Source organism: Hyposmocoma kahamanoa, unplaced genomic scaffold, assembly GCF_003589595.1.
Source record: "Hyposmocoma kahamanoa isolate Upper Pololo Valley unplaced genomic scaffold, ASM358959v1 134, whole genome shotgun sequence".
NCBI classification, from domain to species: Eukaryota; Metazoa; Arthropoda; class Insecta; order Lepidoptera; family Cosmopterigidae; genus Hyposmocoma; species Hyposmocoma kahamanoa.
Window position 1 is genome coordinate 1,792,456 of NW_020653477.1, and position 25,225 is coordinate 1,817,680.

General features: G+C 38.0%; 2 protein-coding genes across 2 annotated transcripts in view; both read left to right on the top strand.

The window, feature by feature from the left end:
* The window catches only part of LOC113240357, a 377,235-nt gene that overhangs the window by 289,530 nt on the left and 62,480 nt on the right, over positions 1-25,225 (top strand). The gene's annotated exons all lie outside the window — the stretch shown is intronic.
* Positions 19,446-19,808, top strand: LOC113240355 (protein GVQW3-like). The gene has a single exon (XM_026477636.1). It carries the CDS (start codon positions 19,446-19,448, stop codon positions 19,806-19,808), a length of 363 nt encoding a protein of 120 aa, XP_026333421.1.

Consider the following 25,225-nt stretch of genomic DNA (forward strand, 5'->3'; position numbering starts at 1 on the left):
TTGTTTGTTTCTAGTACATTTTAAGAAATGTACAATTGAATTTTGTAACTTGTTGAGGGATTAGTTAAAAATAGGATGCGTGTAACGTAAAAAGTGGAAATGTCACAGTATCCATCTTATGTGAAATGGACTATAACAATGTATATAGGTACGAACAACAGAAATAAACGAAGCAAAATAAGATGGACAAAAAAATTTAAGAAGAAATTCCATTCTAAGAGACCATAATCTAGTGCTGTTCGGGCAGTTTCTTTTTACGACACATAAAATATCCCATTGTGTTAACATAGTCGTAGAGTGAATATATGTTTAATTTTTCCAGAAGAAAAAATCGTCTGCTAAGACTTTGTTCTCATATCTCATTTGATTTTTTTTAGCCTACTTGAAAAAGAAAAAGGTTCTCTATTGGACTGTATTATTATTACCTAGAGCTGATGTGAAGAAAATGGCAGACAGGTGAGAGAAACTCCTCAACAACTTTCAATTCAATTCCACCCTCACCCTTCCAGCTTCGGTCGACTAGAAGGTCCGGAACACTCCATCCTTATGTCATTGATATACCACCGCTTCACACTAAGGGCTTTGCTTCATCGGCAAAGGAATGGAACATTTCATCTGTGCCTTTCAAGGCTGTAAATTTAATAGAAGTAGAGTGAGTTTTACAATGAGTTGTAAAAGAGGTCGTCCAGGTCATCATATATATTACTGCCGCCGAACAATAAAGTGACCTTTCTTGATTTTGAAGGGTTAGAGCGTCTGCGCACAACATCCGTTTCGTAACAGTCCGAAAGACGATCCGAAATGTCACAGGGATCGTTTTATCTCTAGGTGTACAAGCGAGATTCTTATTTTCTCGGATACTAATCGGACTTAGTGCAAAAGCGACACCCGAAGTGGTTCCGAGTTTTCTAGATTTGTATAGTCTCGGTTTCGGAATGAATACGAACCGGATCTAGTATCTATCGAGTAGATAACCAGAAATAGAGGCGCAATGTCATTTAATTTGTTTGAAAACTATTCTGCCATATACATAATGGTACGTAAGGCATTACTAGTAATAACATTAAACGCTCAGTAGTGAGAAAAAGCACAAAGGTAAGAGACGTTGTAAGTCGGATATTGTCACTAAAAGTGGAAATGGGCTGGTCATATTCAAAGAGTCACAGACAGAAGATGGTCACAGATAGTCACGAACTGGTAGCCGATTTATAAGAAAAGGAGACGAGGTAGGCCATCAAAGAGATCATCACTCGATGAAATCATAGAGGTAGCAGGAGCGCTATGGCCAAGACTGGCACAAGACAGAGTCTGTTGGAAGAAGATGGAGGAGGCTTTCACCACCGCTAAAAGCGGCCCTTGCACATAACTGCCTCCGTGGCCGAACGGTTACCATGCCGGACTGCCACGCAGAGGTCCCAGGTTCGATTCCCGGGCCGGGAGAAATAGTTGTATGGCCTACAATTATTTCTCTCGTGAGTTGGGTGTAATTTGTGGTTGTCTATGTGTGTGTCCATAGCACCCGCGACACAGGGTTTCCCTAGTGCGGGGCTATGTTGAGTGTGTGCGTTATTTATTATTATTACTTATTATAACACTACTAACTGTAAATTAAGACAATACTAACCATACTAACAAATAGAAATTGAATAAGTTATATAGTCAACAGCACATCAAGCTATACATTGACGTATCTTGTTCCGTTGCACTGGAGGCGATTCTTGAACAAAAATGTGTAGTCTGATGTGCTGTTGTCCGTACTTACAGGCCCATTTAGATGGAGAGAGTTTATTGCACGCTTCGTAACGAAAAATCGTACGTGATTATCGCTAGCAATAATCGCCATAAGATTACCGTATCATAATGTTTACATTCAGATCTCTAATTAAAATTAAAATCTCGCTTACGATTATGTCATACGAGATTCGCAAGCAACTTAACCGCTCACGCGATACATGCAGCCGTAGACGCATACCACACCTAGAGGTGCCGGTGATGATTTTATACCGATTTATCGGATATCGAAGTTATAACAGGTAAAAGAACTAATATTAATTACTATTTCGGTAACTACTCTAGCAAACCATAAAGTATTTAATGCCTGGGTCTGTCATTTAACAAAATAAACAACTTCAAAAATACGTCACGACAATTGTGTGTGTTATTGTTTGGGCTGGCGATTTCGGTGTTTATTTATTGAAAACATACCGTAAGTAGCGTTTTTTTAAGTTTACCCTGAATATAAATGTTTATAAACTATACTTTAAGGAGTAATTTCATGGTAAACGTTAGAACCACTCAAACGGAATAGTATCATATTTATCCAAGTACACCAAAAATTTTCATTAGTGCTTTTTAAGTGCAGGGTTTGCGGCGTATTACTGCATTTTATTTGAGATGTTTTTGTTGGTAGTACGGAGGGTATTTATTTAGTAATGCAGAATAATAATTTTTATTTATAAAAACTTGTATTTAAACTGAATGCTTTTCTAATTTGCGAAACCAAATAGCCGCCATTTTGCGGTAGTAGGAGCGCATCGCGTGAGCGGTTAATCGCCTACTCGACTGTTCTGTCTGTTGTGTCTGACTGACACAGAGAAATATGTAGTAATGAGATTCTTGCTTACGAGTTTTCGACTTGTCTACTTGATCTCGAATGACATTTTTTCAAGTTCATACGATAATCATACAAATTGGTTAGAACCGTTTTGAGTGCGAGAATTGCCATTTGAGTTCAGTGATTACTGCGTTATTGACTATGGATATACCAAAATGACGCAAAAATCATTCAAATTTGGTGCTGCTGACAATATGAAGTTCATTGCGCTGTATAGAAATATATATATTTTTTTAAATTTTATAACATTTAATTAAATTTTTATTGAATTGATATTCAATTTTCTTTTTTTGTGAAATTACTCCACTAGTTTGTTATAATTATTAATACAAAGATCGAAGAGTCAGAAAAAATTCCTTCGATCCAGTCGGATTTATAACATTTCTTAACCAAAATTTATTTTCGTTCTCATTTCATTAATTCTTGTTTTAGAAAAGCAGTGATAATCAAAACACCCTCGCGCACTGCACTCATGTTAGCGACTGGATGGCACAAAAACTTCAAATACGATTTTTGCTTTCAAGTTCTGTTTACACGGAGACGTTCAATATTCAAAGGCGAGGCGATTATTGCTCACGTGGACGGTCGATGATCGCGAATGTTTAGACGAGGAAAGTTTTTTATATCCTTTTCATTCGCGATTATCGCCCTTCCATCTAAGCGATAATCGCCTCGCCTTTGAATATTGAACGTTTCCGTGTAAACAGAAGTTGAAAGCAAAAGTCGCATTACGAGTTTTTGTGCCAGCCAGTCGCTACCATGAGTGCAGTGCGCGAGGGTGTTTGAATTATCTCTGCTGTTCTAAGAGAAGAATTAATGAAAAGAAAACGTAAAAAAAGATGTTGGGTCAAAAAATGAATATCGAGAACAAACACTTTTAGAGCATCTAATACTTTGTGTCTGGAATTAGAATTGGAAGATGAAGAGACATTCAAAAATATGTTTCGAGTTACGAAAACCCAATTTTCATATTTACTTCAAGAAATTGGACCGTCTATACAAAAAAAAGATAACGAATATAACGAACGAGAAATAACTTTAACGTTTCTGACTACATTGGATTCCTTTCAAACGTTATCAAAAATATTTAGAGTGTCTAGGTGTACCATAAGCTACTTTTTGGTTGAAGTTTTGCAAGCTATTTAAATAACGTTGGAAGATTTTCTTAAGGTATGAATAAAAAACTATCATTTCATTTCAAAATCAATATATTTATGTGTTTATTCAACATTAGTCTTGCTTGTTACTTGTAGATTAGTGTCTTGTAGATTATTCGAAAATAAAAGATAATAGGATAATTCACTTACTAATTAGAAATCAAAATAACATAAAGATAATTAAAAATATAAATAAAATCACTATTTTATGTAACCGTTGCAGTGTCATCGTGCGCGCTTGCATTCCACCACTGTAGATCGCTATCAGGTCTTGAAAATGGGGAATCCGGCATTGGAGTAGTCTCTTTCAAATTTCTGAGTTTAAACTTTGAGAACGTTGCCTGGATTTCATATTGAGCAAATATCATATTTTTTTCATTAAACTTGCACAAGCTGGACGCTACATACTTCCCAAACGTGTCCAAATCGTCCTCATGTTGCCTAGATCTTTTATTAATAGCATCTAATCTCTCAATGGCTGAATCAAGGTCCAACTTTCTGGTCTTTATCTTTTTAATTTGGGTTGGCTTTGGTGTCAAATCTACTATATCGCTAACGGAGTCTAAAATTTGGAGACTATGTGTTTAGTCATTATTTACCACTGACACATTAAATGGACTATTAGGTGTATTTGGGGTGGGGGATGAGTCTTCATCTATCTGAAATTTAAAAATAATAATAATGTTACTCGTTTTTTAGGTACCAAGGACCAAACAAGAATGGATATACAAACTGGTTTTGCATCTAGATGAAATTTTCCTACATGTGTCGGAGCTTTGGACGGCAAACACATACTGATTAAATGTCCTCCAGGAACAGGATCAGAATTTTTCAATTATAAAAATACATTCAGTATTGTTCTTTTGGGATGTGTTGATTACGACTACTGCTTTATATATGTAAACATAGGAGCGAATGGAAGAAACTCCGATGGTGGTATATTCAATGAAAGTACATTAAATAAAGCTATCGAAAAAAATACACTGGACTTGCCTAGCGATGCTGTTTTTGTTGGAGATGAAGTTTTCCCTCTAAAACCCTACCTAATGAAACCATACCCTCAACGAAATAATTCATCAAAAGAGCAAAATATTTATAAATATAGACTATGCAGATGCAGGAGAATTGTCGAAAACGAATAAAGTATTTTAGTATCACGATTTAGGATTTTCGAAAGGCCAATAGGATTAGCGCCCAAAAATAAGACGTCACTGTAAAAACGACGTGTATCTTACATAATTGGTTGAGAAAAACATCGCCGAACTCATACACTCCTCCAGGGTTTTTAGATGAAGAAACAGGAACTGGCACACGACCAGGTACATGGAGAGAAAACTATAGAAGTGGCGCCTTTGAAGATCTGAATTCGCAAAATTACGGAAACTTTACCAGAAAAGCAATTTCAATTCGTGAACAAATTCAAAAAATTCAAAATTCAAAAATGTTTATTCATTGTACAGTCGGCATTAATACAAACAAAGGTAGGGACCATCCTATTAAGTAAATAAATACCTGTGTCAGGAGGTCCCGCTCTTCCTTAACTCATGCATACTTATGCTATAGACTATGTACACAAACAAAAATCAAGAAAACTTAAGAATAGTTGGCATTTACCTACCTTAACCTAAATGTATGTGTGTGTGTTTTGGGAAAGTGTGGTGTGTGTGTGTGTGTGTGTGCGCGCGTGCGGCTGTAGTGTATGATAACTGTGTATGGAAATAATTATTAATTGTTCTAACGTGCTTTTATATATAAATCGTGTCGCCTATAAGCTAATAAATATGCTGCAGAAGAGCTTCACTTGAACAGTATTGCGATTATTTTACTAATCGCGGAGCTGTACCTTGGCAAGAAAATGCAATGTTATTGTAATATCTAAACATTTTCTAGAAATAAAAAATAAACAAAATTTGACTTAGATATAAAAAACTTTGAATTAGATATAAAAAGTGTTTACTAAATATTCACCAAATTTGAGGATGTAGTACGAAATTCTGAAGACTTTCTCAAAAAACTGTCTAAGGAATTGTACCAGGGTAATTTAGGCACATACACATTTTCAGCCCCACCTCCAGTCCCCAAAGATGAACAAATTTTTGTTATTTCTTGTAAATATTGGCTCCCAATATTTTTAATTTTCCGTGATATTTCTTTCGCCCCAAACTCTTCAATTCCAAATTCTCTTGCAAATGCATTAAGTGCTACATTTCTCGCATCTCGGTTCTTGTAATGTTCGTGTTCAGTATTCCACAAACACTCGCAACTTCTATAAAGTTCAATGAACTTAATATTATCAGCAGTTCCGAATTTGAATGATTTTTGCGTCATTTTGATATAATATATACGTAATTAATAGCTACTGCAGTAATTACTGTAACCGCTGTAATCAAGAACTCGAATGGCAATTCTCGCGCTCAAAACGGTTCGAACCGATTTGTGCGATACTCGTATGACCTAGAAAAAATGTCATACGAGATCGTGTTTAGACAAGTCGAGAACTCGTACGCAAGAATATTCTTACTACATATTTCTCTGTGTAAACAATCGAGGAGGCGATTAAGTTGCTTGCGAGTCTCGTATGACATATTCGTAGGCGAGATTTTAGTTCTTGCCTGAATGTAAACATTATGATATGATAATCTTATGGCGATTATTGCTTGCGAGAACCGCTTACGATTTTTCGTCACGAAGCGTACGATAAACTCTCTCCATCTAAATGGGCCTTTAAGGTAGAAACAATGAATTAATAGCAATTTACGTTATGGAACGCTATTTCTGTGTGCAATCTCAACTACAATTCACATTTACAAAATTTAATTAATTAACATTAATATAATGCAAATAACCAGTAAAATGCTAGGTAGACAAATACGTCTCATAATACTATTTGCTAAGGGCCCGAATAGGGGTTTATAATGGGCAAATCATATTATCTATCAGGTATGACTAAAATGCTGTTGGTATTGATCCGCACTCTGTTGACCAATAAGGGTTTCATAAACAAATAAATAACACACACACTCACAGCTCCGCACTGGGGAAGTCCAGTGCGACCGGAGGAACAAGTGCGCCTGGTATTAACCGCTCACGCGATGCGCTCCTTCTACCACAAAATGGCGGCTAGTTGGTTTCGCAAATTAGAAAAGCATTCAGTTGAAATACAAGTTTTTATGAATAAAAATTATTATTCTGCATTGCTAAATAAATACCCTCCGTACTACCAACAAAAATATCTCAAATAAAATGCAGTAATACACCGCAAATCCTGCACTTAAAAAGCATTAATGAAATTTTTGGTGTACTTGGATAAATATGATAATATTACGTTTGAGTGGTTCTGACGTTTACCATGAAATTACTCCTTAAAGTATAGTTTATAAACATTTATATTCAGGGTAAACTTAAAAAACGCTACTTACGGTATGTTTTCAATAAATAAACACCGAAATCACCAGCCCAAACAATAACACACACGATTGTCGTGACGTATTTTTGAAGTTGTTTATTTTTTTTAAATGACAGACCCAGGCATTAAAAACTTTATGGTTTGCTAGAGTAGTTACCGAAATAGCAATTAATATTAGTTCTTTTACCTGTCATATCTTCGATATCCGATAAATCGGTATAAAATCATCACCGGCACCTCTAGGTGTGGCATGCGTCTACGGCTGCATGTATCGCGTGAGCGGTTATGTGATCCGCCTGTCCACAACAGTTACAGTGGCACTCAGTAGTTTAAATTACAAAGATCTGAGGAGCATTCCCACCGCGCCTGTCACACAGAGATATAAGTTGACAAGTCCCATGAGCCTACAATTTCGTCAGCCATTTATCCTACAAAACCGAAATTATCACAGGAAGTTAATTTAATATGTCGCCATTGTTAATATTCTTCCAGCTTTAGATAATAATAATAAATAATAATGAAGGTTTTGAGTAAATATTTATGGGAGCAAAACAACAATCTAACAGTAAAGAGGATTGAGGAGACAACATCATAAAAGTCGCGGCCCATAGGATAAGAATAGCAAAGATTGTGTAGATAAAGATGGTTTTCCACCAGTGAGGCGAGAAAAGAAATTGTATGACAAAATTTTAATTCTCTTCTAGCCCATCTTCAGTGAAAATGGTCTGGATTGACGAGGATAGACGAGGAAAGAATTGAAGTATTTGTTGATGTAATATTGAACCGTATTGCTGCCTGCAGAGAGTATTATTCTCTTTAACGGAAACACGATTTCTCATGCGAGCTCACGATGTCTATTATCGATCTCGAGATTGTGGGGTACATACGATTTGAGATTTAAAAAAAGATGGTTTCATCTAATTATTCTGCCGTTAACATATTTAATAATACAACACTGAATATTCACTCTTCAGAATCACAGCTCGATTTGGCAATTCGCTATTAATGGCAATTTTTGGTGGAAATGGGCCGGCGAGATTTCAGTTCTCGTCTCTCCTCGTCTCGTCTCGCCTCACCGGTGGAAAACCACCTAATAAAACACTAATAACGAGAGGCCTTTATCCAGCAGTAGATGAAATCCGGCTGTGGATAATGATGGTGAGTAAATAGGTGAAATTTCAAAGTCCATTGTTAATTATATAAGTAAAGAGTTCGCGGTAAATTGTCAGGTTTCAACAGGAACGTGTAACAATTAAGGAACGTAATCTGCCGGGCTCCAGTTTCGAGATAATTTAAATAATTTCTAGCAATGTAGCCTTTGTGACTCAAAAGCTGCGCGAAAACACAATAAAGTGTTAAATTTGGAAATTAAGGCCGATTTTACTTTAATTGAACTTGGTTAAGAATGCCATTAAACACGAAATAGTTACGTAAGGGTGAAAAACCACTTGGACAGCATAGATCTGCACGCGCAGAGAAAAGATGAGATAAATGATAAATAACAGACTGCCTCAATCGCCGAACGGTTACCATGCTAGACTGCCACGCAGAGGTCCCGGGTTCGATGCCCGGGCCGGAAGAAATGTTTGTTCATCATTTATTCATCTTGTGAGTTTGGGTGTAATTTGTAGTTGTCTATATGTGTGTCCATGGCACCCGCGATACCCCTAGTGCGGGGCTATGAGTGTGTGTGCGTTATTTAACCCCGGATTCAGATTCCTTAATTTGCACCTTATGTTGTATTTTACTCGTTGAGTGTATGTTTTTTAATTATACCAAGTGACAGGACGAACAAGTCGTGCGCCTGGTGTTTCGCGACAGTTGCAGTGCCACTGAGAGCTTTAACTCAGAGACATTGCCACTGCGCCAGTCATTCTGATACTTAAGGTGTCAAGTCCCATGTGCATGTAATTTCACCAGCACCTGATCGCAGTATTTGCTCACGTTATTGCTTGGCGTCAGAAATAGGTAAGGTGACAGTACTTCCCTGGACGAATTCTTTCACAAGGAGCTCTACTGGTACTGAATCTCATTTGGGCATCATTTTTTCCGATCTTGGGCTACTATCTTGCAAAGAAAATGCCAGTGTTATGAAACACATATGTGGACTGATTAGTTTGCTGTTTTTTTTCTAATGTAGCTCAAAAAACATTTAATCGCTAGTACTGACAATCATGGACTCTTCCCTTTCTTCCACTATACCTCCCACAGGTAACCTTACATCTTCGGTATTCACATCATTACTTTGGAAAAAGTTTGTCAAGAAGCTACTGCTACTGGTTTCTTTCTTTCTTCACTTGTTTCTTTACACGGCCAGTCCGACAGAGCAAAGGATGTTTTATTTGTGTTTGTTCGAGCTTATTATTAATAAAGCTTCCTACACCCTCTAAAATACCTGTCCCAAACAATGTAACTTATACACAACAAAAAATATATTCTCTTAAAGTAAACACGTAATTTGGTGTAAATTTTTTTAAATTACTGCCGAAATGTGTTACAATGGAAACATAATCCCTCGACTCGTGTTACAATAGATAATTCCCGTGGGCAAAGCCTTGCCCTTGGCAAAGTGTAGGATTCATTTACAGTAACCTCAGACGTTAATGTTAGCAAGATTTATGCTGTTGAAAGTATACGCACACGGAACTTGTCAATTTTCTCAGAATGACGGGGGCAGTGGCAGTGTCCATCAAGTTTTTGCGGTTTAAAGATAGGCCTGTCGTTGACTAGGCGTGGCCAGGTACACCACTTGTTCGCCCTGTCACTTTACATCATAGAGAAGTGACGTCTTTGAAGAGAAGAAGAGAGATCGCCGATTGTTGCTTAGGATGCGCCAGACATATAAGAAAAGAATGGTGTTACGAGCGGGAATGCGCCTTTCCTGCACCCCAAACATGGATGGTGAAATTTGAATTGTTATCCAATCGAGCAAACCTGTAAGCACCTTTAGCGAATTTCCCTGTAGATCGACATGGCGTGTTTTGTCATGCGATAGGTGCTTACAGATTTGCTCGATTTTATCGATCGTTACTGTCGATCGACAATGCCGATCGTTTTTTTTAATCGATGTGTTTTGTCGATCAATAGTTGTGATCGAGCAAATCTGTAGGCATTTTGTGTTGATTCCAAGTGTCGATCGTCTGTTGCTACCACAGTTGCTCGATTTGTTTAATCGCAAGAGTCGAACGACAAAATACGATGGCAATCGTCAGTTGCTATCATATTTGCTCATTTTGTTTGATCGTAAGTCTTTATCGACAATGTCGATCGCCTGTTGCTACCACATTTGCTCGTTTTGTTTGATTGCACGTGTAGATCATCAAAAAATCGATCAAATCTGTATCTTAAATTTTCACCTTCAGGTATTAAAATGCCTGTGAATAACACTGAAAATCACTATCTCTTTGTATATTGAAATCATAAGCGATGAGCTGTAGGCATTCTCAGGCGACAGTAATAGGTCTCCTTTCACAAGGAGCTCCACTGCTACTAAGTGGAGCTCCTTGGAGCAGTAGTTGTCTCTTAGATATAAGCGCTAGATTCATATTGGTGTAGTAAAAACCCATTCTGATTTTTACATTTTCCTTTCATCTTATATAACGTGGCTACCGCTTTTCATTTCATTTGGTCAAAGGAACTTATTCTCGGGTGTCGTCGTCCACAATTGGCTTCCATTATTCCTTTGATCAGGAATTTAAGGGACTTGTCATGTGAGATAAGACGGCCTGAAATATACTTATTATGTTACTACGTATATACTTCTATAATAACGACTTGTAGTAATATTATTATAGGTTAATAATGTTTTTTTAATACTTTATTTTGAAGACTAAATTGATGATGATGACCAAAGAAAAATTAAGAAATGCACAGTAACTTCTATGGTAGTTTTAGTAAGGCAACATCGATTGTTAGTGATAGAATGAAAGAATGACACCACTGCCATTCCATTGACATTCTATTGAAAATCAACTGCCATTGCAATTAGATTTTAGAAGAATAATTGTCTCACCATCGCCCTGAGTCCTTATTGTTTTCCAAGCCCGATGTTGGCGAAATCGTCACGCAAAACGACAGAGCCATGCCTATAAATAACTGCCTCAGTGGCCGAATGGTTACCACGGTTACACATGGACAGCCACGCAGAGGTCCTAGGCCTGGGGGCCGGGAGAAATACCGGGCCATACACATGGCCTACATTTATTTCTCTCGTGAGTTTGGGTGTAATTTGTCGTTGTCGATGTGTATGTCCGTGGCGTCCGCGACATAGTGTGTCCTTAGTACGGGGCTATGAGTGTGTTGCGTTTATTATTATTATATAAAAGTTGAAGTTGAACAAATATTATCATAATTACAATAATAATAAAATAAATCTCAATGGAGCCTCAATGGGATTACAATGAGCAGTGGTTTCAAGAAAATTAGCAGAATTAAGGCCCCAGGTGATGTGGAGGTCAAATGCGTACTTATTTAAGGCGAGACATTTCAATGCGAGCCTAGATTTTAATAGGTGTAAATTAATATGATTATAATTCATATATTCATATTAATTTATACCGCGTAATTAATACATACAATTTTAACTTTTTCATTGAAAAATAAAAACCGACCTCTAAGAATTGCTTATCAGCTTTTTCCGATTTCCATGGGATCCCCTTATCAGATTCTAGCTTCTTAGTGACAAAGGAAAGTGAAAAGTCGACTTTCATTCGCCGAAAATAATTTTTTATTTTGTGATAGCCGAAAAACCCGGAACAGCATCATTGGCATCAAGGACCACCTCGAGAGTATATATACCTTTTCAAACAAATAAAGAATATTCAAAATCGGTCCACAATTCATGGAGAAATCGGTATGCAGTGTACTTAGAACATTTGACACATATATACAGACCGAAATCGACAAGCACCTGATGGCGATCGTGGTGAAGAATATTGACAAGGCAACGGGCGGCGCAGCATCTCGTTAAGCCGCTGGGCAATTTGCAAATATTGGGATCAATGTGAATTTAAGAACTAATAGGGCTTCAGTTGAAAAACAAAAGTTAGCAGGTTCTCTGTGGTATTTAAAGATAAATATCTGCCACATAAAAATTATGTGCTAAGTAAGATTTTTCGATTTCAGGATTTTATATGATCAGACGAAGTACATCCTATCGTGTACCTAATAAACACCTTAGCACATTCTTTAGACAATATATATAAACTGAGGTGTATTGCATATTTTTTATAAGACTTACTTTATAGTAAATATCTAAACCATTTGATATATCAACACAGTTTTACCCGCTTCTTTTGCCGGTCTGGCCAAATGCTTCTTCACACTACGTTTGAAGGACCCGATGTTATAGAGGGGAGGGAATACATGCGCCGGGAGTTGGTTCCACAATTTGATGGTTCGGCATAAAAACGAATTGCCAAACTTTTTAGTGCGGGACGGTATTGAACTGACCGTCCATCTGTGGCAACGCAGTCCGGCACGGGTGGTCCGCTGATGGAAAGGAGAGGAAGGGATAAGGTTGAATAACTCTTCAGAGCACTCACCGTGGTACAGGCGATAGAATACGCTAAGAGACGCTATATCTCTGCGAAGCTGTAACGACTCCGCATGCTCAGTTACATGAGGATTTAGGGCCACAATGAGAAATGACCACAATTAAAAAGGATCACTACTCGAATTGACCTTTTCTTGAATTGGCCATTTCTTGAATTGACCACTTCTTGAAATGACCAGTTTATTTTTCAATTATAAAATAGTTTTTTTACTATTTTTGGACCCTTTCGCCAATTTAGCACCATGCCCAGACATTTAAACTAAAAACGAAAATGAAATGTTTTATTTGCCTGTTTTTGTCAAATGATTGCGAAATCCAGTTGCGATGGACGAAGAGACCCTCTCTGGAGGGAATAGTAAGCAATATCTAATGTACGTCCTTAAAGGTCCATCGTCAAACTTGTGGTAATGTTTCTAATCCGAAGCCGAAATATATTGGATTGTAAAAGTGGTCAATGCGAGAAGTAGCCATTTCAAGAAGTGTTCTTTTTATAAAAAAAAAATGGTTATAACTATATAGGTGCTTAAACAAATTTCTACATAAAAGTAAAGAAAAAAAAATCCAAAAGTAATTAACCGAGATGTCAACTTACGACCATATTAAAGTTAGTCTAATCTGCGTAACGTCGTCTTAGACTGAATACCTCGTATGGGATTTCTATGTAATTTTTCGGGACAAAGATAAAAGTGTAGTGTAAAATGTAATAAGCCCAATAATGTTTATAGTTAACATTTTAATTACTTAAATTATATCTTTTTCAGAAACTGTATTATTTTAATAATATATTTGAGCAGCAAGTTTTTCTTAAAAAAATCAGAAACGCATTTGCGATGTTTTCACTCTAAGGCGACGATAAACACTTTTGTAAATTCTTAGATCTCTTATCACATCTTCCTTTTGTCCTTTATCTAATGGATGGTCAAAATGTGAATACATTTCCCAAGAAAATATCTGAGAAATTAAAGTAAACGCTGTAAAGAGCCCGAAACTTAGTTTGTTTTACAATTAGTATAATAATCGTTAATTAACAATTTACTGACTACTTTATTTTTAGCTTATATTTATGGAAATATTCTACACCTTGATTTATTTTTATAAAGTTTTATTATAGGTAACCTTAAGTACCATAGAAATACATGACCAGAGAACAAAAAAGTAACGAGATTGGACACTCTCCGGTATCTAAAGCTAGAGAGGCGTCCCTAGCTCTAAATAGCGCACCGCGCAACGCACATTGACGGTCACATTGACTGAACGACAACAAGGCTGTCGGCGAGCCGTTTTCGCGCTAAGACGGCTTTGAATATTTTTCATTTATTTTCATTACGAAACTTGTACGTCTTACGTTACCATTTATAATGGTCGTGAATTGTGCTGTGAACGCCTATTTATTGTCATCTGTGTGGGTTAAAGAGAAGAGTTTCTCTCGTTTTCCGAAAGATGAAACGAAGATGACAAAAACTTATGTCTGAGACTCATTCAGTTATTGTTTTCTTCATTAAGTGCTTTTAATGTATTTTTTAAATAAATCTTCAATATTATTCTAGTTAGTGAATTAATGAAAAATATTTATTTAATTTATTTATTTATCTAACAGGAAGATCAACAGCTTAAGACTAACTTAAATGAAAATAGTAACGACTGAGAGCCAATTATAGATTCTCACAAATAGAAATATAATAAAAAACACTTGGATACACTATTTAAGGTATAAAACAAAACATAACTTATTTATAAAATATAAAAAAGACACTTGCAGTTGTTGTTAGTTAAAGAATTGCCCACTCGATGCTCTCCTTGCCGAAATCGCACTGGTATTAAAAAGATCCAGATCGAATGAATTACACATAATGTTAAAATTGTTACTTGCACGCCACATAAACTCATTTTGCCTATAATTAGTACGAGCGGGTGGTAGAAACAAAAGTGAATTGTTTCTTAAAGATTTAGATGGAACTCTCAATGATATTTCTGACAATAAGTCTGGACAGTATAATATAATATTATATCGATATAAATACCTAATGAACATATGTAATTATTAGGATTTTATTAATAGAATTTAAAAGATAACAGATTCGCGTTAGAATTTTCGTATTGCCGCTCTGACCACGTAACATAATTGTAACAAAAAATGATGGGTAACCCTGCCACTTCACTGACACATTTGCGCGTGTGCAGATTGCGCCTAATTTTCGATCGTTGTATGAAGTGTCCGGGATGTGACATAACTACAAGTAAACCTTTTGTAGAGAGCTCCTTGTGAAAAAGTTCATTCAGGAAATTACTTCCATGTTATCTATTTCTGTCACCAATGAGTAATGTGTTTCGGTTTTGAAGGGTTACCGCGTGCTGGTGAATTTACAGGCACACGAGTCTTGTCGACTTCTACCTCAGGGTAACGGGCGCAGTGGCACTGTCCCTCAGACCTTTGCGATTTAATAAATAAATAATAATAATAAATAACGCACACACTCAACATAGCCCCACACTAGGGAAACCCTGTGCCGCGGGTGCCATGGACACACACATAGAAAACCACAAATTACACCCAAACTCACGAGAGAAATAAATGTAAGCCATACAAACATTTCTCCCGGCCTGGGAATCGAACCTGGGACCTCTGCGTGGCAGTCCGGCATGGTAACCGTTCGGCCACGGAGGCAGTTAACTTAATTAATGCTCTGAGTGACACTGTAACAGCCATGGACAGGAGTGTGCTTACCAACAAGCACATGATTCGTTCGTCTCGTCATTAGATATCATAAAAAAGAACCTAACCGAAAACAACAACATTAAACAACAAAAAATCTTGTCATGCCGATGCCTTACTTTCTCAAACACGTATCTGATAAAGAGTGGTTATTCAGGAGATGGCACAACATTCTATTTATTTTAAATTTCTTATCATTACTTTATGAATAGGCAAAAGCCAGAGTGTGAATATGAAGGAAATGTTATGTGACATCAGACTGCAAAATTTGTATATACAATGCAAATATACGAGCTGCACGCTACACGAGCGCCTCGATGACTGTACCGACAGTAGTGTATTTTGAACTAACTTCAAAAAAGGAGGAGGTTCTCAATTCGACTGTACGTTTTTTTTTGTATGTATGTTACGCGATAACTCCGGTATTTGTGAACCGATTTTCATGATTCTCTTTTTGTTGGAAAGGGGGTACTTCCATAGTGGTCCCATTTCATTTTGATGAAAGTCATCCACCTAGAAGGGTGGCTGTTCACGCATAAAGATTAATTTCTATAAATACCGCCTAACTTTAATTTAGGAGCAATTACTTATATGGTTGATTTTGCTATTTCTTCAATTCAAGGCATTTTTCTCTCGATATACTTTGAGTAGGGAGAACCGATTTTTATTATCTCCAGTGTCAAGTCCTGTATAGTGGCGAACTAGGCGATATTTCAATAAAACTTAGCAAATAGACGTAATTCCACGTACTTTTGAGGTCGGTTTTTTTAGTACTCTGTACTGAGATTATGTCTATTATTACCTGTTCATTATTATTATACCAATATAGTTATTAAGGTTTTGTTTACTAACAATCTACGGACCATTTAGTTGTCTGAAAGTAAAGATATTTTATTTATTTATTAATGCATTTTTTACATTTCAGTTACTGTGGTTTAAGATACGAGTTTGAGAATAAAAATTAAAAAATAATGTACACACTCAACATAGCTCCGCACCAGGAAACCCTGTGTCGCGGGCGCCATGGACACACAGACAACTACAAATTACACCTAAAGTCGCGAGAGAAATAAATGTCTCTGCATGGTAACCGTTCGGCCACGGAGGCAGTTAAAGAAAGTAAGGCGATGTCAATAGATGCAGTATAATTGTCTAATTTATCTTACCTTTCTTGTTTATTCTGACTTGAGAGAAATCTCCAATTTCTCAAATCGGAATCAGAGAGAAATTGAATTAAGGGATATGTTACTAAAACTACGTCTATACCGTAGGAGATGAACCGCGCAAACTCTGAGGTAGGAATATTTTATCATAAATTTACATACGGATTCGTCAATGGGATGTCTAACAGTGTCCCGCCTTTGTTACGGAATAAATTACACTTTAAAATTTCTGATCTGGTTCACATTTTTGATCCCTAAGATTTGACTTACTTATGTTTACAACACGGGTCATTGTGGCTATCGAACCAAAATATATACTCGTGAACGCTAAATTTACAACACTCATATGACCCACTGGCAAAAAAAATGTTCTAAGGTGAATTGGATTCCCAGTGTATTGAGAAGTGCCTCTAGCGACGATCGCTAAAAATATCGATACAGCTATCTAAGGACAGTAGATCGTGGAGACGATAAGTCATGAACAACACCTTAAAACAGTTTTTTTACAATACCTAGTGCCGGGACAAGTCGTGCACCTGGTGGTAAGCGTCATTACTATGTTCCAGTTTCGAAGGGTTAAGGGTGCTGGTAAAATTACAGGCACACGGGACTTGTCAACTTATGTCTCTTAGTGACGGGCGCAGTGGCAATGCCCCTCAAATCTTTGCGAAGTAGATGAAATTCAAGCCAAGCTAGCCCGCGTACTCAGAACTCTCATTAAATTAAAACGTGAAAGCTAAACAAATAGAGCGTATTTTGCCATGACAGTTAGACGCATGCGGTCGCTCCGCGGCGGCAACACGGTCTCCGCTCTTCGACCGCGCGGCGGCCGCACGAGGTGAGCGCATTGAAATGGTTGAATGGTTTTGGATCTTCCAAGTAGATCTTCCATGGAGCTGACAAGAATACTTCGATAACTACGGAAGTCCGTTAAAATTCACATTTTTTCCTTTTGTCTCTTTGTTAAAAGAACAGCACTCATATTACCGTCCGCATTTCTAGACTAAAACTTAATTTCATTATAACTTCTTACTCTCATATTACTAACTATTTACTCTACACGATAACTACATTAAACTAACCAAGTAGTGAAACTTAAAAACATTCCCCAAATGTAATTAGAAATGAAAGTTATAGTTATTTGCCGCCACCAAGATTTGAACAGTCGACCGAGTTGAGAAACTACCGTTCTCCCGTTGGCATACCACCACTTTAATACATTTTCAGGTTTGAACTATCAGATTTTTTATAGAGCTTAGCGACGAGACGTGAGAATGTCATATGCCTGGTGGTAAGCGACACTCCTGTCCTTAGTTCTTGCAGTGCCAATTAGAGTTTTAAATTGCAAACATCTAACAAGCATTGCACTGCGCCCTGAAACATAAGTTGACAAGTCCCATGTGCCTGTAATTTTACCAGCACCTTACCCTTCAAAACCGGAACACAATAATGCTGACATTACTGCTTGGCGGTAGAAATAGTTAAGGTGGCAGTACTTCCCTGGACGAACCCTTTCACAAGTAGCTCTACTGCTACTAATTATTATATAAATATTTTTTTGTACAAAGTAAAAAGTATCAAATGTATATTTTAACTATTCTTTTTATCAAACAAGCCTAAAAAAAATATTTAAACACAATTTATATACGAATTTAGAATTTGTGGCTTGTGACTCTCTTTCTTCCGAAGGCAGGATATGTCACCTCATGTACATCAGTACATCAGTACTATCATACACGCTCTCCATTTAAGAATACTCTGGATCTAGCCAAAACAAAAGTACTTATTACAATATCTGTTGAATAATAAAAAAGCACAAAAATAATTTGGCATAAAAATTGTAACACCTTAAATAAAAAACTAAGAAATTTTCAACGTAGTAAACGTTGTTAAAGGAAAACTGAGATGTTCGTAAAGTTTTCTCTGACTTGTTGGTAAAGAAACGTGCTGAGGTAAAACGTTATACTTCAAAAAAATATGAAGACTCTATTTTGAGTTGAAATTTATTAAGCGCTAGAGCTGTATTGAACTAGTTAGAAGAACTGTTCCCCTTCTTATCGTACCAACAGCATACATTATATTCATAGTATTATAATGCTAATGGGGCTATCGCGACACTGAGTGCATCTGTTCATGGAGGCACACACAGATGGCTTTCAAGCCATTATTCGCAAGAGGGCTGCCTCACTACAAGTACGCGGCAGCATCCTAGCCGTTATTGCCAACAGGTTGGACTACCTCTACCAACAATATTGGGTGCAACTACACGTGTGTAAGGTAGTGGTCTAGTCGTGGCATTTCTCTAGCATTCAGTCATTTTGTATTGTGGTAACCATAGTACGTAAGAAACATTTACTGTATTATTAACATTACTATGGATCATGGTCTGAAATAAATAATTCTATTATATTTTAATAATATAAGCGTGGTAACTCCGTACAAACGTAGCAGCGTGACTTGTATGTGTGCGCGCCCGCCGCGTGTCCTGTACGGCCGCACACATTCGTATAATCTCGCTATGCATTCGCGTTGTACAGCGGTGGTCATCCCACGCGCAGAGATTGGCAAGCGTCAGGGGTTAAAACACGTTCACACCCAAGAACGAGGGCAAATACTATTTATAATTATATACAGGGTCCGTCCCAAAAGTATCGAACATTTTTTTTGGGAGTGTTGCCGAACGGCGGGAAGCGCTCCGCTTGGCAACAGAAAGTGGTGGGGGGATCTAGCCAATACAGCGCGACCGGTCGCAGTTGGCTCCGAGCACCTGGAGCGGCAGGACGTGCGTTCGCGTAGAGCTCTAAACGACACCTCGTCGAAGTTTTTAAAAGTAGCGCGATGACGGATCCGTTAGAACAGAGGTACGCAGTGAAATTTTGTGTTCTACTCGGCAAAAATACTGTGGAAACCAACGAGATGATTAAACAGGCCTTCAAGGACAAAGCCTTGTCCGAATCCTCGGTCAGGAAGTGGCACAAGATGTTCCGTGACGGAAGGGAAGAGGTGACCGACGAAGCCCGCTCTGGTCGTCCTTCAACATCGCGGACCGACGAGAACGTTGACCGTGTGCGTCAGCTTCTCAACGAGGATCGTCGTCAAGGAGTGCGGTTGATAGCACAGACCCTCAACATCGCCAAGTCGACCGTGCATCGCATCGTGACCGAGGAGTTGCACATGCGCAAGCTACGACGAGGGCGCTGAAGGACCTACCCGTTGACGTCTTCCAGGGGGCCTTCCGGGCATGGAAAACTCGCCTACAAAAGTGCATCGATGCTGAAGGGTGTTACTTTGAAGAGTACTAATGTATGGTACCGATAAGTTCAATAAAAGTATTTTTCCTGAAAAATGTTCGATACTTTTGGGACGGACCAGATATGTGTTGCGTTTAATTGAATGATATTATTACAAAAGTTTATTGCTTTCTGATGTAGACGATTCGATTTGCATTTCTATTTAATCGATTCACTTGAAAATTGCAACGAAATAAATTGGTACAGAAAATCGTTAGATCGTATAAACTTGAATCGATTTTCATAAAAATCGAATCATAATGTGCATCGTTAATAGTAAGAATCCACAGAATTGCAATGTGGGTATTGTGTGAAGTTGCCTCTATTTTACGCCTGTCATTGTGCTGACTTCTTCTTCTTCAGTCCTGATCATAGCAACGCTTTGCGGTAGTAATTGGTAAGGCAGCGGGTTCTTTTGAGATAACCCTATCACTTTCCTTATCACTTTCTCAGTCGCAAATATAATAATAACATCATAATTCATAACCAAACTCTTTCCTCATTACTAAATTTCGTTCAGACGTTAAGTGAAAAACTTTGGCAGCGTTTGATCGTCAGTTGTGGGAAATTTAAATAAATTCTCAACAATCATTTAAGCTTCTACGAGTTTCAGTAGGAATATATCGAAGTTCCAAGTCAAAGTAGATAATTCCTCTTGGGTAATTGCATTAAAAAAAACTTAAATTCAGTAGCCCCCGATACAAAACAATGTACTTCAACAAGTTAATAAAGTCACCATTATTTTGTAAGATAAAAACCCTTCGAGATCATATTTTATTTTTATAAAATAATATAAGCGCACATTTGACCTCCATCTCACCCGGTGGAAAGTGACGATAAGGTCGACGATGGAGCATGCACACCTAAATCATGCCTATTCACACTCGCCTTGAAAAGGCCCAAGTTACACCGTTCATGGAATAATAAGTCTGCAGGCAGGAAATTCCATTCCATAGCTGTTCGCCATAATATAAATGTGGAAGCGTAAAGCTTCGTGCGAATCTTTAAAATACCCACAACATTGGGGTGGAACCCAATACTTCGTCATGTCCCCCGGTGGTCCCCGGTGGTGAAAAGGGTAAGGCGGAATTAAATCGTGTAATTCTCTCTGTGATATTCTGTAGAATACCGATAAGCAGGCAATTTTACGGCGGTGTTCAAGGCTTTGCAGCTTCGCCTCTACTAATTCCGAGTCACCTATAAGCCTCTTGACACGCTTGTCGATTGATCCAAGGTGGCCAATTGGTATGTAGCAGAAGCAGTATTCTCTCACAGGCAACCGTATGAACAGCGTTTACAAAAATTCAACATGGTTACCTTGCGTGATCGAAGGTTTTTGTTGGACTTGTGTTTCCTGCACAGGCTCATTAATGGACTGGTCCAAAGTAGTGATTTACACGAATGCATTTCTCTGAGTGTCCCGTATAAATATCCTAGAAACACAATAACAAAAATTTTCTATACCCCCCCTTGTAAAACCAATCTTGGCCTTCATTCCCCTCTGACTAGGATTTTGAGCGAGTACAATACGATTAACAGTAAAATCGAGGACTTAGATGTGTACCACGACAGGATAAATATTTTTGTCAATAAAATTTCAAAATTATTCAAATTCGAGCAGTAGGTATTGATAACGTTAATTTAAATTAATTTAATATTAGTTGTTTAACCCTTTAACCCTTCTATTATAAATGCTATGTACACCGTAATTGTCATATATATCAGATGTAATTCCGTATGTTGAATGTTGAAATGTTGTAATATATATGATGTAGTACTTAATAAATAAATAAATAAATAAATAAATAAATAAATAAATAGCAGAGCCATCCCATTGGTGGCAGCAGTACTCCATACACGACCGGTTTTGTGCTTGGTACAGCTGAAGCAACTGTCCCGGCAGCTCAGCGGTAGCAACTGTTAGTCGTGCGGAGCGCGAAGGGAAGTGAGCGTGCCTACATCTCCAGTACCTATCTGGAAAATAGGGAGGGTGCTGTACGTGCACCCGGCGTGGCTCACCTAAGGCTCCAGCCTTACAGAGAACCGGATGAAGTCCGTGCAAATGAGCTGATCCAGGGTTAGGACCTGACTTAGATGATCCCTGTGCGGGTTCGCTCGCACAGGTCATAGTGCCATTCCCGCATAACCAAGAGTTTGATAGGGAGAGGCACTACGAACAAAACTTATGTAGAAAGATATGGGATTGACCCGGTGTAAAATAACGCCTCACCTTGGAAAGGATGCCAAGCCTAATGAGCCCAAACACGATAAGTTATTTTCTGTAGTTGAGGAATTGGGTAGTCCATATGCAGGGTTGATTCCAGTATTAGATCAAGGTCACCATATTATTGTAATGTCATCGTATTTCTATAGCACATTTTACCTTGGTCCAGGTGAAAGGTTTTGCAGGCGCGGTTGTGCGGCTGTACGCGGGGCGCGCGGCGACCATGCTTCTGGTGCGATTAGTTAATTTGGAGGAAACTGAAGTTGGCGGTGTTGTAGATGTATAAAAAAAAAGTGTAGAAAACAGCAACAGTGATAGCGATGATTATGACAATTATCAGCAGAAGTTGGGCGATTATAATTTTCTCTTTTTCTTTTTTACCAAGCGGGCTGGAAAACACTTTGCACTGGGTAGACGACATATTTTCTCCCGTGTTTGTTATCTCCTCAATGTGCAGAAAGTTACTGCTATATCGGGGTCCCCTGTACTAGGCGGGCTGTGTTCTTCATGTCGGGTTGTGTTATTCCAGTCGGGGTATTCTTCGTCGTCGGGGTCACCGGCTTACCATGGCGCAGGTGAAAGGCGTTGGTTGTCACCACTTCGCCATGGTAGTTTGGTGGAGTATGATAGACGAGTCGTGGGTTGGTAAAATACTGTGTAATATTTTGTTTGAGCTACTTATTTATACTAATTTGGTACGTGTGTCTTATGCTGATTGACAAGGCATGGTTGTTACTTTTGCTTGCACTAAGACATGCCTGAATGTCGGAATAGCGTTAGGCATTCTGGCCCGTCTGTGGTTGCTACACACATATATAACGAATTTCAGGTCTACACAACCTACATAAATGACAGGACATAGACAAGAGCTTGAAACTTATTGTCTTCCTCTTTTTGTGCTAGTGGTAAAAAACTATCCAAAATAACTAACTATTCGTATTAGTTACGAATCCGAGACTATACAAAACTAGAAAAAATCGGACCCACTACGGACGTCGCTTGTGCACTAACTCCAATTCGAATTCGAGAACATACGAATATCGCTTGTACACCTAGGGATAAAATGATCTCTATGACATTTCGGACCGTGTTTCTAACGAATACGAATCGGTTACAGAGCGCGAATCGCTTTCCGCAGTAATGCTCACTTTACTGTTTAGCGGTAAAAATATATATGGTGACTGGACGAACTCTTTGACAATGCGCTCTACTTCTATTAAATTTATTAATAAAATGATACCTGTGACATTTCGAACCGTCATTTCTCGGATTCGGAACTAATACGTATCGGACGTGACGCGCATACGCTATAACCCGAGGGCCACGAGCCGCGACGCTCCTAGCGAATTCGCTTGACGATACAAGCATCAGCATCGAGCGTCAATTAGAAATATATGATTTTATATACGAACGGCCACAAAGTATCGCTGCAACTTGTCGCGAACTCGCTACGAGCGAATTTGCACGAGCGTTATGCGCGTTATCAATCGCTCCACGCGATCCGACAGAAGCGGTCATCGCTTATCTAATTATGAATAGAGAAGAATTTATAACGGCAGTATAAGATCGGCTTGCGTTGTGGATAGGTTAATGAAGGTAGTAAAAGAAGTTTCGACCTATATTTAATATTTTAAGTTGACAAGTGGTAAGTTGTGGTGTGAAAGTACCAACTGCTCGGGTTTGTTTATCAATAGCTGATTTAGTTGTTCTTCATACCGGGGATCGGCCTAAGCGGGAGACTGGACACATCGATATAGTTCATCACAGTGTTGCCAATAGTAACGATCAAACTGTCGATGCATCAGCAACAGATAGATTAAACAAAATGATAAAATGTTAGAATCCCCACATTTTCCCCACAAAGCGCCAATCCCCACAAAATCCTAAATCGAGTTGAAATTCGTTGAAATTCAAAAAATTTGGGGAATTCCACAAAAAAGTACAAAAGATATTTTGACGCTTTCAAATTGACGCTCTCATCGAATAACGTTTCAAACGCAGCGATATTTTCGTGGCCGAGGCACTAAAGATAAATTTATTGCGTCACAAATCTGAAAATAATGTAATAATGGCAAAAGACCACTAATGTAAGACGAAGAAGCGGAGAAGCCGCGTTTCAACAATCAATTTGAAAAATAAAGACAATAATGCCATCTGATTGTACTTTAGCTTGCTCTCACCTGCTTACGTTACCGTTCCGCATTGTTATTTTAATTTTAATGTGCATTTAACATATTTCATTTTGTCTTATTATTGATACAAAGAACAAACGCAAAGAAAAATTCCTTCGATCTTTCTGGATTCGAACCAGTACTGTTTGCCAGACCGGGGCTAACGCCCAATTACGTAATACTATTGGTTGCTAAGAGACAAGATTTTCTGCTTGGTAGATTATGGACTTTATTGTGGACGTAAATAGAATGAAAATTGAAACCAAATATGCCTATAGTGGACTAGACAGTAATTCACAAATAAAACGAGAGTACAAAGTTAGACTTAATTTCATTTCCCTCTCACACAAAATAAGTCCACATAAAGAATGCAATTCAGTATGCTATTGTATTACCACTTTTTCTACAAAAGTTTTCTGTAGAATTTCTAATTGGAAGAATTTGAGAAACAATAATAAACACACCTCTGACGATGTGACCTCCTTACATCGTCATCCTACCTTTGCCACTGAATCATTCTTTAATTCCTTTGCCTCGCCATTCTGATTTTGTTTTGTTCCACCGTCATTCCCTGCTCGATCGCGGCAGCGTAAACAGTGCTGTTAAGTATTTCAATTGCTTCTAATTTTGATTCCTTTACCAGTTTCAATACCGATTTGTAATAGCTATTACTAATCATGTGCCAATTTGTAATAACTACTGCTAATCAGGCTCCAATTTTAATACCAATCTGTAGTACCGCGTAACTCGGCCCTTTTGAGCTTTTCCTTTCCATTTTCTTTTCTTTACCATCAACTTACAATAAATTTGACCTGAAGTTTTTATTTTATTACCTGGTCACGGCCCATTAGGGTTTTCAACCTTTTCATGTCTACTGTTTGACGTCGTCAAAGTCAAAGTCAAAGTCAAAGTCAAAGTCAAAGTCAAAGTCAA

Excerpts from the sequence above, each read along its gene's own strand:
- LOC113240355 (XM_026477636.1), top strand. The coding sequence starts at position 19,446 with ATGACGGATCCGTTAGAACAGAGGTACGCAGTGAAATTTTGTGTTCTA.